We start from the raw sequence: 15,212 nt of genomic DNA on the forward strand, positions 1-15,212 counted from the left end.
TTTCCTTGCGGGGGAGAAACGGATGTCATTGCACAGCATAATGGAAAAGCTTTTTTTTTTTTTTTTTTTTTTTNATCCTACACCAGAATTCACTTAGTGTAGGTATCTGCTTGTTGTGTTGAATACCAAATGAGACATGAATTCCTTTTATCTTGGAATGCCCTTTTGCTTGCAGGACCTGAACAGGGCCAGTCTGCTTTGTCAATTTTGATATGAGGATGTTTATATTTAGAAAAAGTCATTTTGATGCTTAGTATTTGTCTTGTGTTATGTTTGTTTTCACATCTTGCTTCCCAAAGCAAAAAGCTTATTAAGGCTCCAAGGGAAATAGTAGAGCACAAAACACTTAAGAAGTTCCTCCAGGCTGGTGGCTGCAATTGAAAGTTAGTGCTCCTGCTGAGGGCAAGGCAGGGATGGTTGGATGGTGGCAGTAGCCAAGGCAGCACTGTGGAGGGTATGTAGCTGAGAAGGGATGCAAAGGAGGGGGAGCTATTGGGGCATGGGCAAGGAATGGGAGGCAGGGGCTTGAAGAGAGCGCAAGTACAGGGAGCAGTTTGGGAATACAAGATACATTTGTAGGAGATGCAGCTCCATTGTTTTCTCTGTTCCCTGAACAACTGTGTCTTTTCTGTGGGTGTGTTGAAAATGAAATACTTAAGAATTTAAAGAGAGGAGGCCTCCTCCCCCCCCCTTTTGAGTTCAGAAGCAAGGGGCCTTCTGCTCTTCTCCCTTCTGCCCGTGGTTCAGAGCGCCGCTGGGGGACAGGCATGCTGAAAGCCGTGCCCCTTTCCTCTCCGGTTGGTGGCCATCTCCTCTCCCCCAGTTTCAGAGTGACAGACAGATTTTTCTAAGGTATGTGACAAGGTGTGGGGCAAATGAAAGGGACTGACCCTTACTCTAAACCCACCCTGCTGTGTTGTTGTTTTTTTTTCCATTACCCTCTATGATTTCCTACCTCCAGCCACAACTCGACGGCCATGCACGGGAAGGGAGCTGGTATCTGTGGGGGGGTGGCAGAGGCTGCCCAGGGGGACTGATGAGAGAGGGGCAGCTGATGCCAGGGTGCGGTGTGTGTGTATGTGTGTGGCGGGGGGGAGATGGCGGCTGTCCGGGAGCTGGGGCGGGGGTGAAGCACCGGCGCGGCGGCCCGGAGCCCGGCGAAGTACCGTCCTCTCTGTGGAGAGGCGTGAGAGCGGCCGTTAGGGGCCCTCGAGGTGGGCGCGCGCGGCCGTTGGGATCCCCAGGGCGGGCGGGCGCGCGCGCGCGCGAGGGCGGCCGTTACAGCCCGCGGCGCCCCTCCCCTCCCCGCCGCGCCGCGCCGCCATGTCGCGGCCCTGCCCCCTGAGCCGCCCCTCCGGGCAGGGCGCGGGAGTGGCCCCTGCCGTTACGAGCCGCCCCGCTCCGGGCAGGGCTGGGGCCGCTGTGCCGGCCGGCGGCGGTGTCGGGCGTCATGGGGCGGAGAGCGCCGTGGGGGTCTCCGCCGTGCGGGCTGCTGCTGGTGGCGCTTTGCGCGGCGGCGGCGGCGGCGGGGGGCCCCGCGGCGACGCCGCCGCTGCGGTGCAACGTGAGCCTGGACAGCCCCGCCGAGGAGCGGTGGCTGCCGGTGCTGCGGCACTTCGAGCCCGCTTTCCTGCGCGCCGCGGTCGCCCGGGTCATCGAGTGAGTGTGAGGGGGCGGCGGGGCCTGGCAGCCCTGTCTATCTTCGGGGCTGCGGGTGAAAGGATGGGTGCTGGGGCAAGTGGCTGCATGGCCCTCCGTGGGGGGCAGCAGTGGAAAGGGCAGCCCCGGGCCCCYGCCCCCCCCCCCCCACACACACACCCAGAGCTGCTGCCGGGAGCGGGACTGAGCCGGGCCCCTCTCCTCCCCCTCAGGCCTGGCAGTGGGGCTCGAATGAAGAGGGGGAGGTGATGCGCGGGTGCTGGGTTTCTCTTTATTCCTCGGAAGTTCGGTTTTATGAGTGTTGACCTAGGGAAAGCCTAGTGCTACTACATTATGTGTACACTTGGGAATCCATCAAAGGACGGACTGGAGAGATTCGTGGTAGGGGCTGGAAGTTGGTGACTTGGCCCTGCGGGCACGAAACCTGCGCTCAGCGTTGGTTTCAGAGGTTGCGCGGGCTTCCCTGGGGGTGTGCAGAAGTCGGCGGGATTTGGTGAGGGGTGGAACGCAGGGATGTCTGGTTTAGGGTGGGAGAGGGTTCTGATAAACGATTAGTGCCAAATCAGAGTAGTAGCAGATTCAACGAGCATCTAATTTCTGAGCATGAGTTGCAACCCCTTCTGTCTCCTCAGGTAATAACTAACTGCTTGAGTGTGTTTTGCAGTGAGACTGTACCGAAATGGGTCCATGAAGTTATTCGGCCGATAGCAGCAGAACTGGAGTTCTTTATGCCCCAGCCCTTTGCAGGGGAAATTCTGGGACTGTGCAAAGCGCTAGGAATAAGTCTGGGAGATGGAGTTCTGCTTAACTTTGCCTATGAGTCCACAGCGTAAGTATCTGATATTGATAGAATCTGATAGAAGTGGCTGCAGGGATTCCTTTTAGTTCATTGAAGGTGTATATTTGAAGACACGTGGTAGATTAACTGCATAGTTAATTCTGTTAGAATTTTATATATTCACCTGGAAAGTTTTTTTTCTCTCCTTAGGCAGTTTGTGTGCTGAATTCAAGAAGGCACGTTGTAGAGCAGTATTATTATTTTATTAATAATGGTAACATAACAGCCATTGTGTTTGTGTATACATCTACATATATAAAAACATAAAAGTATGAAAACTGTTTTTGCTGGTAAGGAAGGACCATCTGTTTAAACATTTTTAGTTTGTTACTCTTTTAAGATAAATCTAATGTATTCCTTTAAGTTGTTGTATTTCACCGGAAAGGAAATGGGAAAAATTAGTTGTGCCTTAAAAAAATATGTATAATATGTTAATTTATTTAGGTTGTTAATTACAGTTAAACCATTTAGCTGGGATAAACAAAGTTGCTTCCAAACCATTGTCTGGACGGACTGTCACAATGGCTGCATAATGTGATTTTTTTTTTTTTTTTTTTTTGATTTTTCACAATGCAAAATGGAGGTAGTTGTCTTTATGATAGCAAACAAAACCTTAGTGAAAAAATACTGAGTTTCATTTCCTTCTTTTGCACTAGAAGTATGTGAGGGAGGACAATAAGAAAACACTGTGTTGTCTATGACGATCATGAAAAATATTTCTCCATCTTTGTTTTAATAAAAAGTAGGTGCATGCAGACGCTTCTTGACATTTTTATTATTACTTTTCCTAATCGCTGACACTCAGTTAAGAGTAATACTGTTTCTTTACAAGGATTAATACCTGATAAGATAGTCATTTAAATGCTAGCTCTTTTAGTTTTTCAAGGAGGATGCTCACTGTTCTGAACCCTGATAAAGCTTATGCAAGTTTAAGATTATCAGCACTCACAAAGCTAAAGGAAAACCAGCAACCAGGAAAAAACTACTTGTCTTCATTTACAGCTCTGAAAGGCAATGCTTGCATCACTGGGTTGACAAACTTATCACTCCAGAGAATAAAAGTTTTGAATTACACACTCATTAAATATACTTAATAGAAAAAAACATCTATTTCAGTGAAACTGAAACTCTTAATATTCAAAAGTAATTACAGCACATTTCCTGTTTTGGAGGTAAGGTCTGGCTATTGTTGAAAAGGCTAACATGAACAATAGCTGGTGTTCTCAATGTAAGAGGATTTTATTTAAACTTTTAATCTAATTGTAATTAAAAATATAAACAGGATCCAAATTAAAATGAAACATTCTAGCAAAATGGAATTTAACAAGTTTCAGCCTGATACATTGTGAACATTTTTAGATGTCAGCTTTTCATCTTGATTTTGAAAAGGTAGGTTTTGAAATTATGAAAATTTTTCCAAGTGGAAACAGTGCTACCTACCTGGTCTGTAATATCTGACATGATGCAAACAGTAGTAGGGATTTTGACTTTCTGAGCCAGGCGGGACCTGATAAGGTAAATACTGTACAGTTTTGGATGTTAGAGTTCTCTAGGAAAGCGCTCTCATGTGAATAGCATGCATGATTTATATCATGCATAGGACATTGTAGTGTTACCTAGTTATGTAGAGCTTCAGTCAAACCGGTCTGCACCATCTTTTTTTTTTTTTTTTAATTGGAAGTGAAAGCTCTTAAGAAATTCCATCAAAAAGTACAGGAAGAGACTAGTTTCTCAGGTCAGGAAGTGCAAGTGTTAGTGCTGTAGCGTGAACTCCTATTTGTATGCTTATGTTAGTAAAATGCTTTGCAAAAAATAGGTACTCAGTTACTGCTCCTGAAAGGTTAAGCTAGTTTGACTAGACTGTAATATTGAGAAGTGTCACCTTAATTTTTCTTAAATAATTTTTTTCTGCTTTTTGTTTTGAAGGTTCTGTACCAGTATTGTTGCTCAGGATGATAAAGGAAACATTTACCATGGTCGGAACCTGGATTATGATTTTGTAGATATATTAAGCAAGATTACAATTGATGTGCAATTTATAAAAAGTGGGCAGGTATGATCTATGGTTGACATGGCTGGGTGGTATTCTCTGGAAGAATGGTGTATGGTTGTCCCACTGTGTAGGCAACAGAATTTAGTGTAAAAATACCAACTTACTGAATTGTCAGAATACCGTAGTGCCTCTCTCTCTAGATGCGTGAGGTGAATGTTGGATTGTTTTACTTTCTAGACATCCAGTTAGTGATGAAAAGTAGGAACAGGTAGAACAGCATAAATAATCTAGCGTCTCAAGATCATTGTTTAGAAGGAAACACTGGAGGAAGAAAGCATCAAGACATTTAAAAACAAGAAGAAATACTAGAGAATATAGAAAAGAGATCAGTTTTGGCGGGGAGAGAGATCTCAAGGCCTTTTTCAAATGTTAATTTTCATGGCCAATGTGTGTGGTTTAGATGCTGAAAATCACCAAAAATGAAACGATTGTTAATGCAGTCCTCTTTAATGTAATTTTTCTTAATATTCATTAGTTGTTTTTGCAATGGAGAATTCATTGCTTCTTTCTTACTTGCAACATTTTGTAGCAGTTGGTTATTGTTAACAAATGAAATGTGGTGAATTTTGGTCTGTAGGGTGTTTTTATAATTTACTTTGCAAGGTTTTCTATATCTGAAAGCAAAGTATTCATGGTGACTTCTAAAATAATGTGTGAAATTCACAGAAAAAATACAGGATGCTGTTTCAGAATGTTGCTTTTGTTATTAAAAAAAAAAAAAAAAAAGTGCTCTGTTCCAGAATGCTAAAATACTGGGTATGTTTTCTGGTTTCAGATAGCATATCAAGGCACTACATTTCTTGGTTATGTAGGCTTATGGACTGGACAAAGCCCACACAAGTTCACAATCTCTGGTGATGAACGAGGTAAAATAAATGCATTTTCTGCACTCGACATTGTGTACACTATTTCAGTTGATTGTTGCCTCTTTCAACGCTGTTGCCTCATTTTCCCAGAGGGAAAATGCTGTAAGGATGCTAGGAAGGAGCTGAAACTGAGACAACTTCTCTGGCCCTCAGGGAGTAAAGGCACGTGTAGTGCCACTTTTTGGCTGCTGCGTAGAAGAGAGCTATTTGTCAGCACAGTGTCATTTGAGCTTGAAAAGTGTCAAAGAAGATGGAGAACTTTGGGGAAATCAAGAAGAAACAAATTCATGTGATCTTTTCAAGAGACACAACTAGAGAAGGCAGAGTAGGGGCGGACAGAAAAAAGATGCAGTCTTGTATAGCAAATAAACTGCTGCTTCCCGAGACACTCTGTCCCTTTCTCTATATTCCATTTTCATCTGTCCCCATAAGGCAATCTGAAAGAGACGATGGGAAGAGAAGCAAGTAGAAGACTGTGAGATCTAGGGGAAAGGCAGCAGGACCTGAGAGAATGCCTGGAGATACTGGAAAGGCAACTGAGGAAAGATTAGTGAGCAGAGGAAAGATGAGAGGTGTCACTATTGACAACTAACATTTAATGATAATAGAAGGGCTTGTTAAAGTCAGGAAGGCAGAGGAAGGATCTCTGCCATGTCCTTCAGAGCTTGAGTTTTGTAAGCCTTGATAGACATGTTCAGATCAGAGCTTGGGTCGTCATCCCTTCCCCCTCCACCCCCCTTTTTCTTTTTTAGGAAGCAGTCATTTTATGCTGTTCTTTCTTGGCTGTTTGTATGAACCAGGAACAATCTAGTCTGAGCTAGAAGCCACATCTAAAATAAATGTTTATTTACTAGTGATCTACTAGTGGTAAGCAAATTTTCTTTTTTAACTTGGACAATCTTTTTTTTTTTTCCAAAAATTTTTTAGGTGTTGTATGATCAGTATTCAATATGTATATTATACACACATTAATTTTCCCTAGGAGTAGGGATTCTAGTATGGAGCACATGTACCTCTTGATTCCTGTTTTCTTTGTTAATATTACCTTAGCACATTCCCTAGATTCTTATCACAGTTTACACACTTTTTTTTTTTTTTTTTAAGATACTGCTTCTGATGCTAGTGTGGTTATTTAATCCAAAACTGGACCGTTATGGGCTAATACTGAGAGATACTAACTGCCTTTAATTCATACTAAAGTGGAAATCAAGTCTTAAGTGTATTGAGTTTTTGTAAAAGGCTTGATTTAGAAAATCTTGCAGACCAAGATCCTCTCTCTGTGAACGGATATAACCGGGGGACAAAGGTGGTGCTGTCCAGTTCTTCCTACCGTTCCTCAGCAGTGTGCTTCAAACCTCAGTATAAGATCATGTGAGACAGCAGTGAGATGGTGTAGTCCATGCACTGACCCGTTCTGTGCACCTGACCCTGAGGCAGGAATGAAGGACTGCGAAGCTTTGTGTGAAATGGGCTCCTCTTGACCATCACAAACCGACATGCTGACTTCCAACCATCTGCCTTGAGCTTTGTTACTTTTTAATTATAGACAAGAGCAATTCATTCAATGTATGTGGCACTTTGTAAATGAATTGATGCTGACTGCTTGCTTTTTTATGTATCACTGTACAACTGAGATAAAATTGAGGGAAGTGAAAGTATGATTTATTGCTGGGGAGAAGGATGACTTCAAATTGGGATGAAGGTCTCTTAAGTGACAGAGCATATTTTTTCTGCTGTCTTTTTCTAGTTTCTTCGGTATATGAATAATTATAAACTTGACCTTTATATTTCCTGTTTTCTTAGTTCTCCTAATTTTCTCCAGTAACACTCATTTGCTATCACTGCCTCTTTTGTGGCTATTTTAAGATTTCTGCACAATTCTTGTTGTAAAATTTCAGTAAGATAAATTATGAGGTCATTTAAGCTAATACTTGAGCTGATAGCTGTTGACTATTATATATTATATTATTATTATATAGATAGAGCTGCAGTCCTTTTGGCAGTATGCTTTATGAAGTGCTACCCCCTGTTACATTAGCCCTTGACTTTTCATTGCTCAGCATTCAGCTATGAATAAAAATTGTTTCTAAATTGAGAAGCTAGCAGATCATCTTGAGAAGCCAGCAGATCATCAACACCAAAAGGAATGCGATAGGTTTTGACTGAAGTTGCTAGCACTAGCTTGTTCTGACAGATACTGTGTATTTTCTGTTGCATGCTGAATATGCTTTCCTCTTCTGTCTACTGCAGCCCTTTTAAGCAGCTTGCTCTCTCTGCAGCTCCGTGTGGTTTCTTACAACTAAAATTGCTAAAGCTGGTGGTGAAATCAGTATAGGCATCTGCCTGGAAATTGAGATTCCTGAAGTACTGAGAGTTGCCTTGAAAGAGATCTCTGACTTCATAGCATATTTTCTGATAGAAAGCTTTCAGATTGGTGGAGTTTGTTGCTCTAGCTCTCTTGAATCTAGCACTATATACAACCTGTTCTGTCTTCTTTATTTTCTATCTTATCAGCTCCTGATCATCTTACTGTACCATCTTATGGTACAGGTCACAGAAATGAAACTTTCAGAATAGACTGAAAAGCTAAGATCCCGATCTCTTACGTCATTACAGATCCTGAGTTATGTTCTAAGAAGCAAGGGTGTTAACCCAGCTGCCCCTGCTGAATTTCAATTGGGATTATGTAGTCTGTTTTTATTTCACCTGTAGTTTCAGGTAGATGTTGTGCTCATCAGCTCCCTTCCTGAAATGCTGCCATTTCGTGTTGATATGTAGCTGCCCTGTTTCGCAGAGGATTTAGCTTTCTGTGGTACTTCAATCACATATCCGTACCTAATGACTTACAAAACTGCAAAATTGTACAGCTGAGCATTTGAAAGATGTATTTTTTAAAGTGAAGGCCTTTCAGGTATGTTAGCCTGGTTATGCAGCACGTGCTGCAGGTTTTATATATAGCTATCAGTGAAGTAATGTAATAACAGAAAAGGAGCATTATCAGCATTCAGTGTTCTGAACAGTGTTGATAAAGCCAAGATGGCGCAAGAGGCTCCTACTGCTTTGAAGTGGCATGTGCTTTGCCAGTTTGGTATAAGCTGCATAACTTTAATGATATGATGATAATGGTATAGTGAGAGAATTTATTGCACTGCTCTTCTGTAACACGGTGGAGGTAAAGAGTGCGGAGCTAGGCCTGTAAAAGAAAGGAAGACAGAAAGATGTATTTCACAGAGTGTAAGTAACATGCATTTTAATAATTTTTTTTTTTCCCCAGACGGTGGTAGATGGTGGGAAAATGCAATAGCTGCTTTTCTGAATCGAAATTACCCAGTCAGCTGGCTTGTCCGAGACGTAAGTGCACAATGTTCTCAGGTTTCACAGTCATGTTATTTGAACTTAAGATCTCTAACAAGTCTGGTGTTCTAACTGCTATTTCCACAGAAATTTAATAGATTCATAAAAAAATGTATTTTATAAGGAGGTTAGGTCTTGTTCCTAAGTTGTCTGCGATATGTATGACAGAGGCAATTCTTGTCCTTTGGGGGGCTAACTCTTCTAACGCTGACAACAGTGCCAGAAATCTTTGAGAGCTATGCAAAAGCTTCCATCCCAGGGAGTATTTCAGTTAGCGGGGAGGGATACAATAATAAGGGATACAGTTGGGCAGTTGTTCTCTTAGGTGATGACCCAGTAGTTATTTTAAACTACGTTTCATATGTTATCAGTGAACTCTGTATTCCCAATATATTGAGAGGTACTACTTAGATGGTGTTTTGTATAACACGTTTTATGAACAGCATGTTAGGGTATCACTAAGATAAAGCAGGTGTGCTGCTTCTTAGATTCATCAGTTAAATTAAACATGAATGATTTGGTTTGTAGGTAATCTAAACTCCCTGCAGAACTGGAATGTCTACTGGAGACCTAATTGTTCATGTTTTTGGAGTTTGAGGTGTGACTTGAGGCTGTGACTCAAAACTACTAGCTGCAGTGCTGCTGTCAGACRTAATTAATTGTTCTCCAGGGTTTTCTTTGTCTTTCTTTCTGAACAATTTTGTTGGTCTGAGAACAGTAGCTTTGTTGGCCCAGATAGAACTGTCCATATATGTACATGTGTATATATATATATATATATTTGTTTTGTTTTCTTTTGTTTTCTTTGAATATTTGCTAAGCTGGGATTATTGAGTTCAGTTACTACACTTGGCGGTCAGTTATAATTTACAAAAAAGCTAGGACTGTTGTTCTGTTTAAGATGTCTCAGTACTTGCTTTTGCGCTTGAGTGTGCTGTGTGATTTTTTTGTTTCATTCTGGCCTTCTTTTTACACTAGACCCTGAGCAGAGCAGAGGACTTTCAGTCTGCTGTTCTCAGACTAGCTGGCGTTCCCATCATTGCTGAAGTATACTATATTGTAGGAGGCGTGTCACCCAAAGAAGGCATGGTCATAACAAGGAACAGAAGAGGGCCAGCAGACCTCTGGCCTCTTGATCCTTTAGGTGGAGCGTAAGTAGAAAAAAAGTGTTGTTCTCGTCTTTCCCACTCCTTTCTGAGTGATAGGCGGGGATAATGGGAATGCTTTCTTCAGAGACCCAGGCTCATCTATTACTACTGCTTACAGGACAGACTTTAATGAGACCCTCTGAAAGGAACACTAGTCTCTCCTTCCTAGAAAAAGAATGAAACCACCTTGTCAGGTTGGGGCAGTCCAGAAGGACAAGAGTGGAAAAAACGTGTATATGTGTTTGCTTTTTAGCCAAGTTCCGAAAGAAATGAGACTTAAAGGCTCCTCCTGTCTGTCTGTCAGGTATTGCACCAGTAATTTCAACACTTATAAGTTAGTTTTGACCAAATGCAATAGGAGTTTTGAAGTTTCAGAAATAATTCTTTCTGTGAATCTTTTGAAATCAGCAGCTTAACACACGAGGGAGACCCTAAATTGTTGCCCTGCTGTGAGAAATGGTACTTAATTACTCCATTCTACCGCTAAACATTTGCTTGGCAGCAGCCAGGCAGCCTGCTGGCTCTGTTTGCTCCAGACTGACCACTGCAGGCTGCATTGTACACGTACTGATAATGAGCATCTCTTTAAAGGCCTGATTTTGCATTTGTTGTAGTCGGTGGTAGTTTTGTCACTGTCACCAGCAAGAGTTGAGAGGTCCCTCCTTTTTCATTTGCCTTCAGTAGCTTATAAAGGCTGCTGTGTGTATCAACGTGAGATCCATTGGGCTTGCAAGAGATGTAGGAAAGAGGCTTTTGAGGGAGCTTTTTTTTCCCTTTGGCAGTACGGAAATACTGACTTTGGACCTTTATTAATTACCTGCTGACACATCTTTTGTGTTTGTGTATTATGGTATAGGTGGTTTCGTGTGGAGACAAACTATGACCATTGGACTACCCCTCCTCCTCTTGATGATCGAAGGTAAATTTCATTTGGAGCTGTACAGTGAGATGACATTTTTATTTTGAAAAAGAGCAGAGACTTGGATATATTCTTCTCTAAGCCAGGTGTTTAGCTTGTTGAGCAGTCAGCTAGTTCAGTTTCTGTAATGCCTCTCCAAAGGGAACAGAGGAGCTAAGGAGTAATATTCACATGTGCCAGAGGAAAGTCTGGTGTTGAAGGGAATGCAAGGTGAAAAATCACAAGTGTGTAGCATGTACCAAAAATTTCTATTTAAAGCAGAATCCATTAAAAACCATGGGATTTAGACTTCACAGTGAAAAAGTATTTGATGGCATTATTAAGAAACTCACAGAGATCATACAATCATTGGGCTGTATAGTATGCAAGAAGTTGTTGGCAGTTTCCTGGCTGTTCTGTACTCATGGTGTAGTAATATAGTAGCTTTGGTAATAAGAGACTAGATACAGTCACACAACACTCTAGATTATTTCAGACCAAAATAAGCATTCTAGTGTAAAGGCATTTTGTGAAAGATTTTCCTCAGTCATGCTTTGTAGCTTTTGAAACAGTAAAGTGTTTTTAATGATATTGCATTGTTTTCCTGCAGAACTCCAGCCATCAAAGCTCTCAATGCCACTGGGCAGCAGAATATTAATTTTGATACACTCTTTCAGGTATGTCTTTTAAATTCTACATCATGGCATGTTGACTTTGACTTAGAATTCTCTTTTGAAGCAGAAGTGCAGTTACATTTTTTGGCAGGGATTTAAAAACTGTACAAGTAAGGCATAATGAAAAAGATGTATTGCATGGCCATCTCTGGAGAGCTTGCTCTAAGCGAGCTTCATTTTGAAAAGTCTACTGATGGACACCCACAAGTCAGATTCCTTCGGTAATTCATTGTGTGACTTGGGTCAAATCCAGATTTTCAGGGGCCTGTTACTTCTGGATCTCTTCGTGTCTGGATGCCCAGACTGAGATATCTGGACACTGATTTTAAGCTCTTGTGAACTTCCTTTAATAAATAGGTGCCTGACTTTTCCGGACCGTCTGTTTTGGTTTCCCACTGAGAATTCAGAAGGAGTAGATCTGAAGCAGTGCTTCTGTTTTCTGGTAAATTAAACACAATTAGTAGGAAGAACTTGTGTGAGGAGAAGGGTTAATTTGGACTGTTGGTTGAATGCTTCAAGGCATTTCAGTAATATATGTTGTGAAAGTATAAATTACTATTTTGTTTTAATGGGGGATTTGAAACATTGGTGCTAGGTTAGGGTCCTGATGTCAATACCCACAATGAACTACAGATATTTCAAAATTAAAAAACCCTGAGAATACAGTTAAATTATTTTACATTTATCAAGAGTGACGTGTAAGTCTATTCAAATATCAGAAACTACCTGAGTCCTGATGGAGATTCTTCAGTATTGCTAATCTAGAAATAGATTGTTATTTTCAAAAACACTTAAAGGCTTTTAGAAGCACAATTTAATTTATTGATTGTGTGCTTCTTTATTACATATAATAACTGTAACAATTTCAAGTGAGGTTTGATTTTTTGCAGTGCTCCATGAAGCAAGGGAATGCAGTATTTTTAGATTTTAAATCCCGTTGCATGTCAACAGTAATATCAAATGATAATTACCTCTTTGGTGGAAAAATCTGTTTCCTTTAACTAAAATATCTTTAATGATGGAAGGAAAATTGTAATGCACCAATATTTGTACAGTGAGACAATTCTGAGTATATATTAGTAAACAGAAAAAAGCTATATGGCTGAGTTTGTTGGTGCACTGATCAGAAGTAACTGTGCTGCTCATACACTAGAGTAGTTAGTGATGGGCTCAAATCCTGRAATTTAGATCAGGAATTAAAAATTTCAGTACTGCTTACATGGGGATTTAGGTTTAGCTTGCCTTCGTTATAAAGAGCAGTGAGTATGTGTAATGGTGTACAGTCTGTACAAAACATTTCTGAACTTCCCGCATAGTCGTTTCATAATGGTCTGCCAATCCAGGTTTTTTGGTGGATGTGTCAGATAAGCCTGCTAAAAATCACTGGAATAACCCAAATTTCCATAGATATGCATAGGAGAAAATAATATGACATCAGAATCAGAGGTATCCAGAACTTGTTCTTATGTGGGATCCAAGTTCTTAAATTTTCTCTGTGTGGATTTCCCTATGTGGCATTCGGACGGAAAGATTTTATTGAAGGAACTCCTATAACTAGCCTGATTATAGCAGTGTAATACCAGGGGCTGATCCAAAGCATATGGAAATCAACCAGAAGAGCACTGATACTTAATGGAATTTTTATCAGGTATAGTGTGTGGCCTGCAGTTTTGTACAGTTAGGGGCATGGACTACATGAACTTTGTGTAGAAATAAGCTTTATTCCTTCCAGGGGTCTGTGAATGACTGTCCTTAGCCACCAGGCTTTGGTAGTGTGACTATTCTGTGACTGCTAAAAGGAGAACCTGAAAGGGCAGGAGGTGAATCCATGACCATCATTTTTGTGCAGTTCAAGCACAGTTACAAATATTACAGCAGGCAAAGAAAGTGTTAGAGAAGAGTGGTACTTTCCAATTAGTTTTGAGAACTTAGGTCTTGTGTGTTTCAGAGTTTTTATTTAAAATATTTTTGTGATACAGTCTGATGTTAAAATGGCAAGAGTAATCCTTGATTCTGCATTATTCATTTTCATAACTTAATCATACTGCTGTTTCTAAACAGCCTTTTAATTCCCTTTTCATTTACCAAAATGACAACTCTTCAAACTTTCTGTACAGGTGTTGTCAGTGAAGCCGGTCTTAAACAAGTAAGTATTAGGTTCAGTGTTGATCAGTGCCTCCTGCCATGCTTCAGGCCACTTAAAAGCCAAACAGAAACTTCCTCAAGATTTTTGTGTATTTCTTTTTGAATATCTTGTGATTTCCCAGCTTAGATTTCTGCTTGTGCACGTGGACCTGTGTCTTCACTGCCACAGAGCTCTTCCTTCTTGTTTTGTCACTCACTCTCCAGCCATGAAACTGCACCTCATTAGGTTTAGTCTGGTTACAGGAAGACTCTACCTTTTGTAGTACTGAAAAAAATGACTGCTCAGACCAGCAGCGGTACTTTCTGCAGAGTCATTTCTGCCTTCACTTCTGGAAATTTTGGATTTGTATTAACACTGAAAATGGCTTTCCCTGAAGTTTCTGACATAGCTCTGCTTCGTGTATGAAAAGGAAAAATAGTACATGGGAACATGGCTTTTAGGTACAGGATTTCTAAAACAGAATCATTTCAGTATACCATTACTGTTCTGCATTTTTACACAAATTGCGCCTCTGCAGGTTACCTTGTTTTTACTCCGGATCAGTCATTCACATTAGAGCTTGGCAATGGTGTCTTCAAAGTCAGTGCCAGGATTTCATCTCTGTTGTCTTATAAATGTGAGCAAATTTGGAAAAGGAGAAAATTATATCCACGTGACTGCAAAGATCAGCAATGCTAATATGTTAATACACTGATTAAACAGATGTAGAAACACTTTCTTTGCTGTACTAAGTGGAAAAAATCTGGTAAAAATTTGTGCCAAGAACCTTCGTTTTTATCAGTGTCTTTCTAACACTTGTGTATGTAAGCAGAACGTTTGCTTCCGCTAAAATTAGTTCTGCTCCTTTGCTGGTTTTATAAATGAATCCTCTCGTCTTTGGAATGATTTTTCACTCACTCGCTCTTCTCTTTTTCCCCTACCAGTAACACAGTGTATACCACAGTAATGAGCGCTGCATTTCCAGATAAGTACAGGACACGGATCAGAACTGTGAAGTGAAGAGGTGTAAGTAGCATGCTGGTACTCTAGCTTCTTGTATTTACATAAAAATTTCAAGTGAAGAGTCATTGAGGCACAAAGCACTGCAGTGGCACTCAAGCAACCTAGGCTGAATTCCTGACTCTCCCTTGGTTTGCTTATTGACCTTGGGCAAATAACTCTATCTCTAAAACAACAAGGGAAGGTAAGGATTGACTTTCTTTGCAAACCCTTTATTACCTCAGGAAAAGTGCTTTATCAGAGGGAAGGGGGGAGTGTGTTGTTATGACCTAAAGGTAGCGCTTCCCGATATAAAGGTTTTAGCTATTATTTTTACAAAGCTCACTGCTGTGAAACATCTCACRTGTCTTCAGGTGGTTGGCTATGACAGGGAGTCATGCCCATAGTGAACTGAACCCCAGCAGGAGAGGGCTGTGCACTTGACACCAAGAAGGATCAAGCTTGGTCTATGACAGCCGTTCACAGACCACTGACCATAAGCATCCTCTGAGGGTTTTGTTGTATAGACTTGCAGAAAATCCAAGTGCTTGAACTCCCAAGGTGCTCCACATCGTAGCTTTGATGTGTTCAGAGGAAG

At 41.2% G+C, this 15,212-nt stretch overlaps 1 protein-coding gene across 1 annotated transcript; it reads left to right on the top strand.

Annotated features, from left to right (window-relative positions):
* Positions 1-1,581: 1,581 nt before the first annotated feature.
* NAAA (N-acylethanolamine acid amidase) lies at positions 1,582-13,640 on the top strand. Its single transcript, XM_026090173.1, has 9 exons — positions 1,582-1,659; positions 2,324-2,488; positions 4,424-4,550; positions 5,326-5,416; positions 8,691-8,767; positions 9,749-9,921; positions 10,775-10,837; positions 11,427-11,493; positions 13,608-13,640. The coding sequence occupies exons 2-9, from the start codon at positions 2,388-2,390 to the stop codon at positions 13,638-13,640; spliced, it is 732 nt and encodes a 243-aa protein (XP_025945958.1). The 5' UTR covers positions 1,582-1,659; positions 2,324-2,387.
* Positions 13,641-15,212: the final 1,572 nt, after the last annotated feature.

The sequence above is a fragment of the Apteryx rowi genome, unplaced genomic scaffold (assembly GCF_003343035.1).
Source record: "Apteryx rowi isolate R43461 unplaced genomic scaffold, aptRow1 scaffold_85, whole genome shotgun sequence".
NCBI classification, from domain to species: Eukaryota; Metazoa; Chordata; class Aves; order Apterygiformes; family Apterygidae; genus Apteryx; species Apteryx rowi.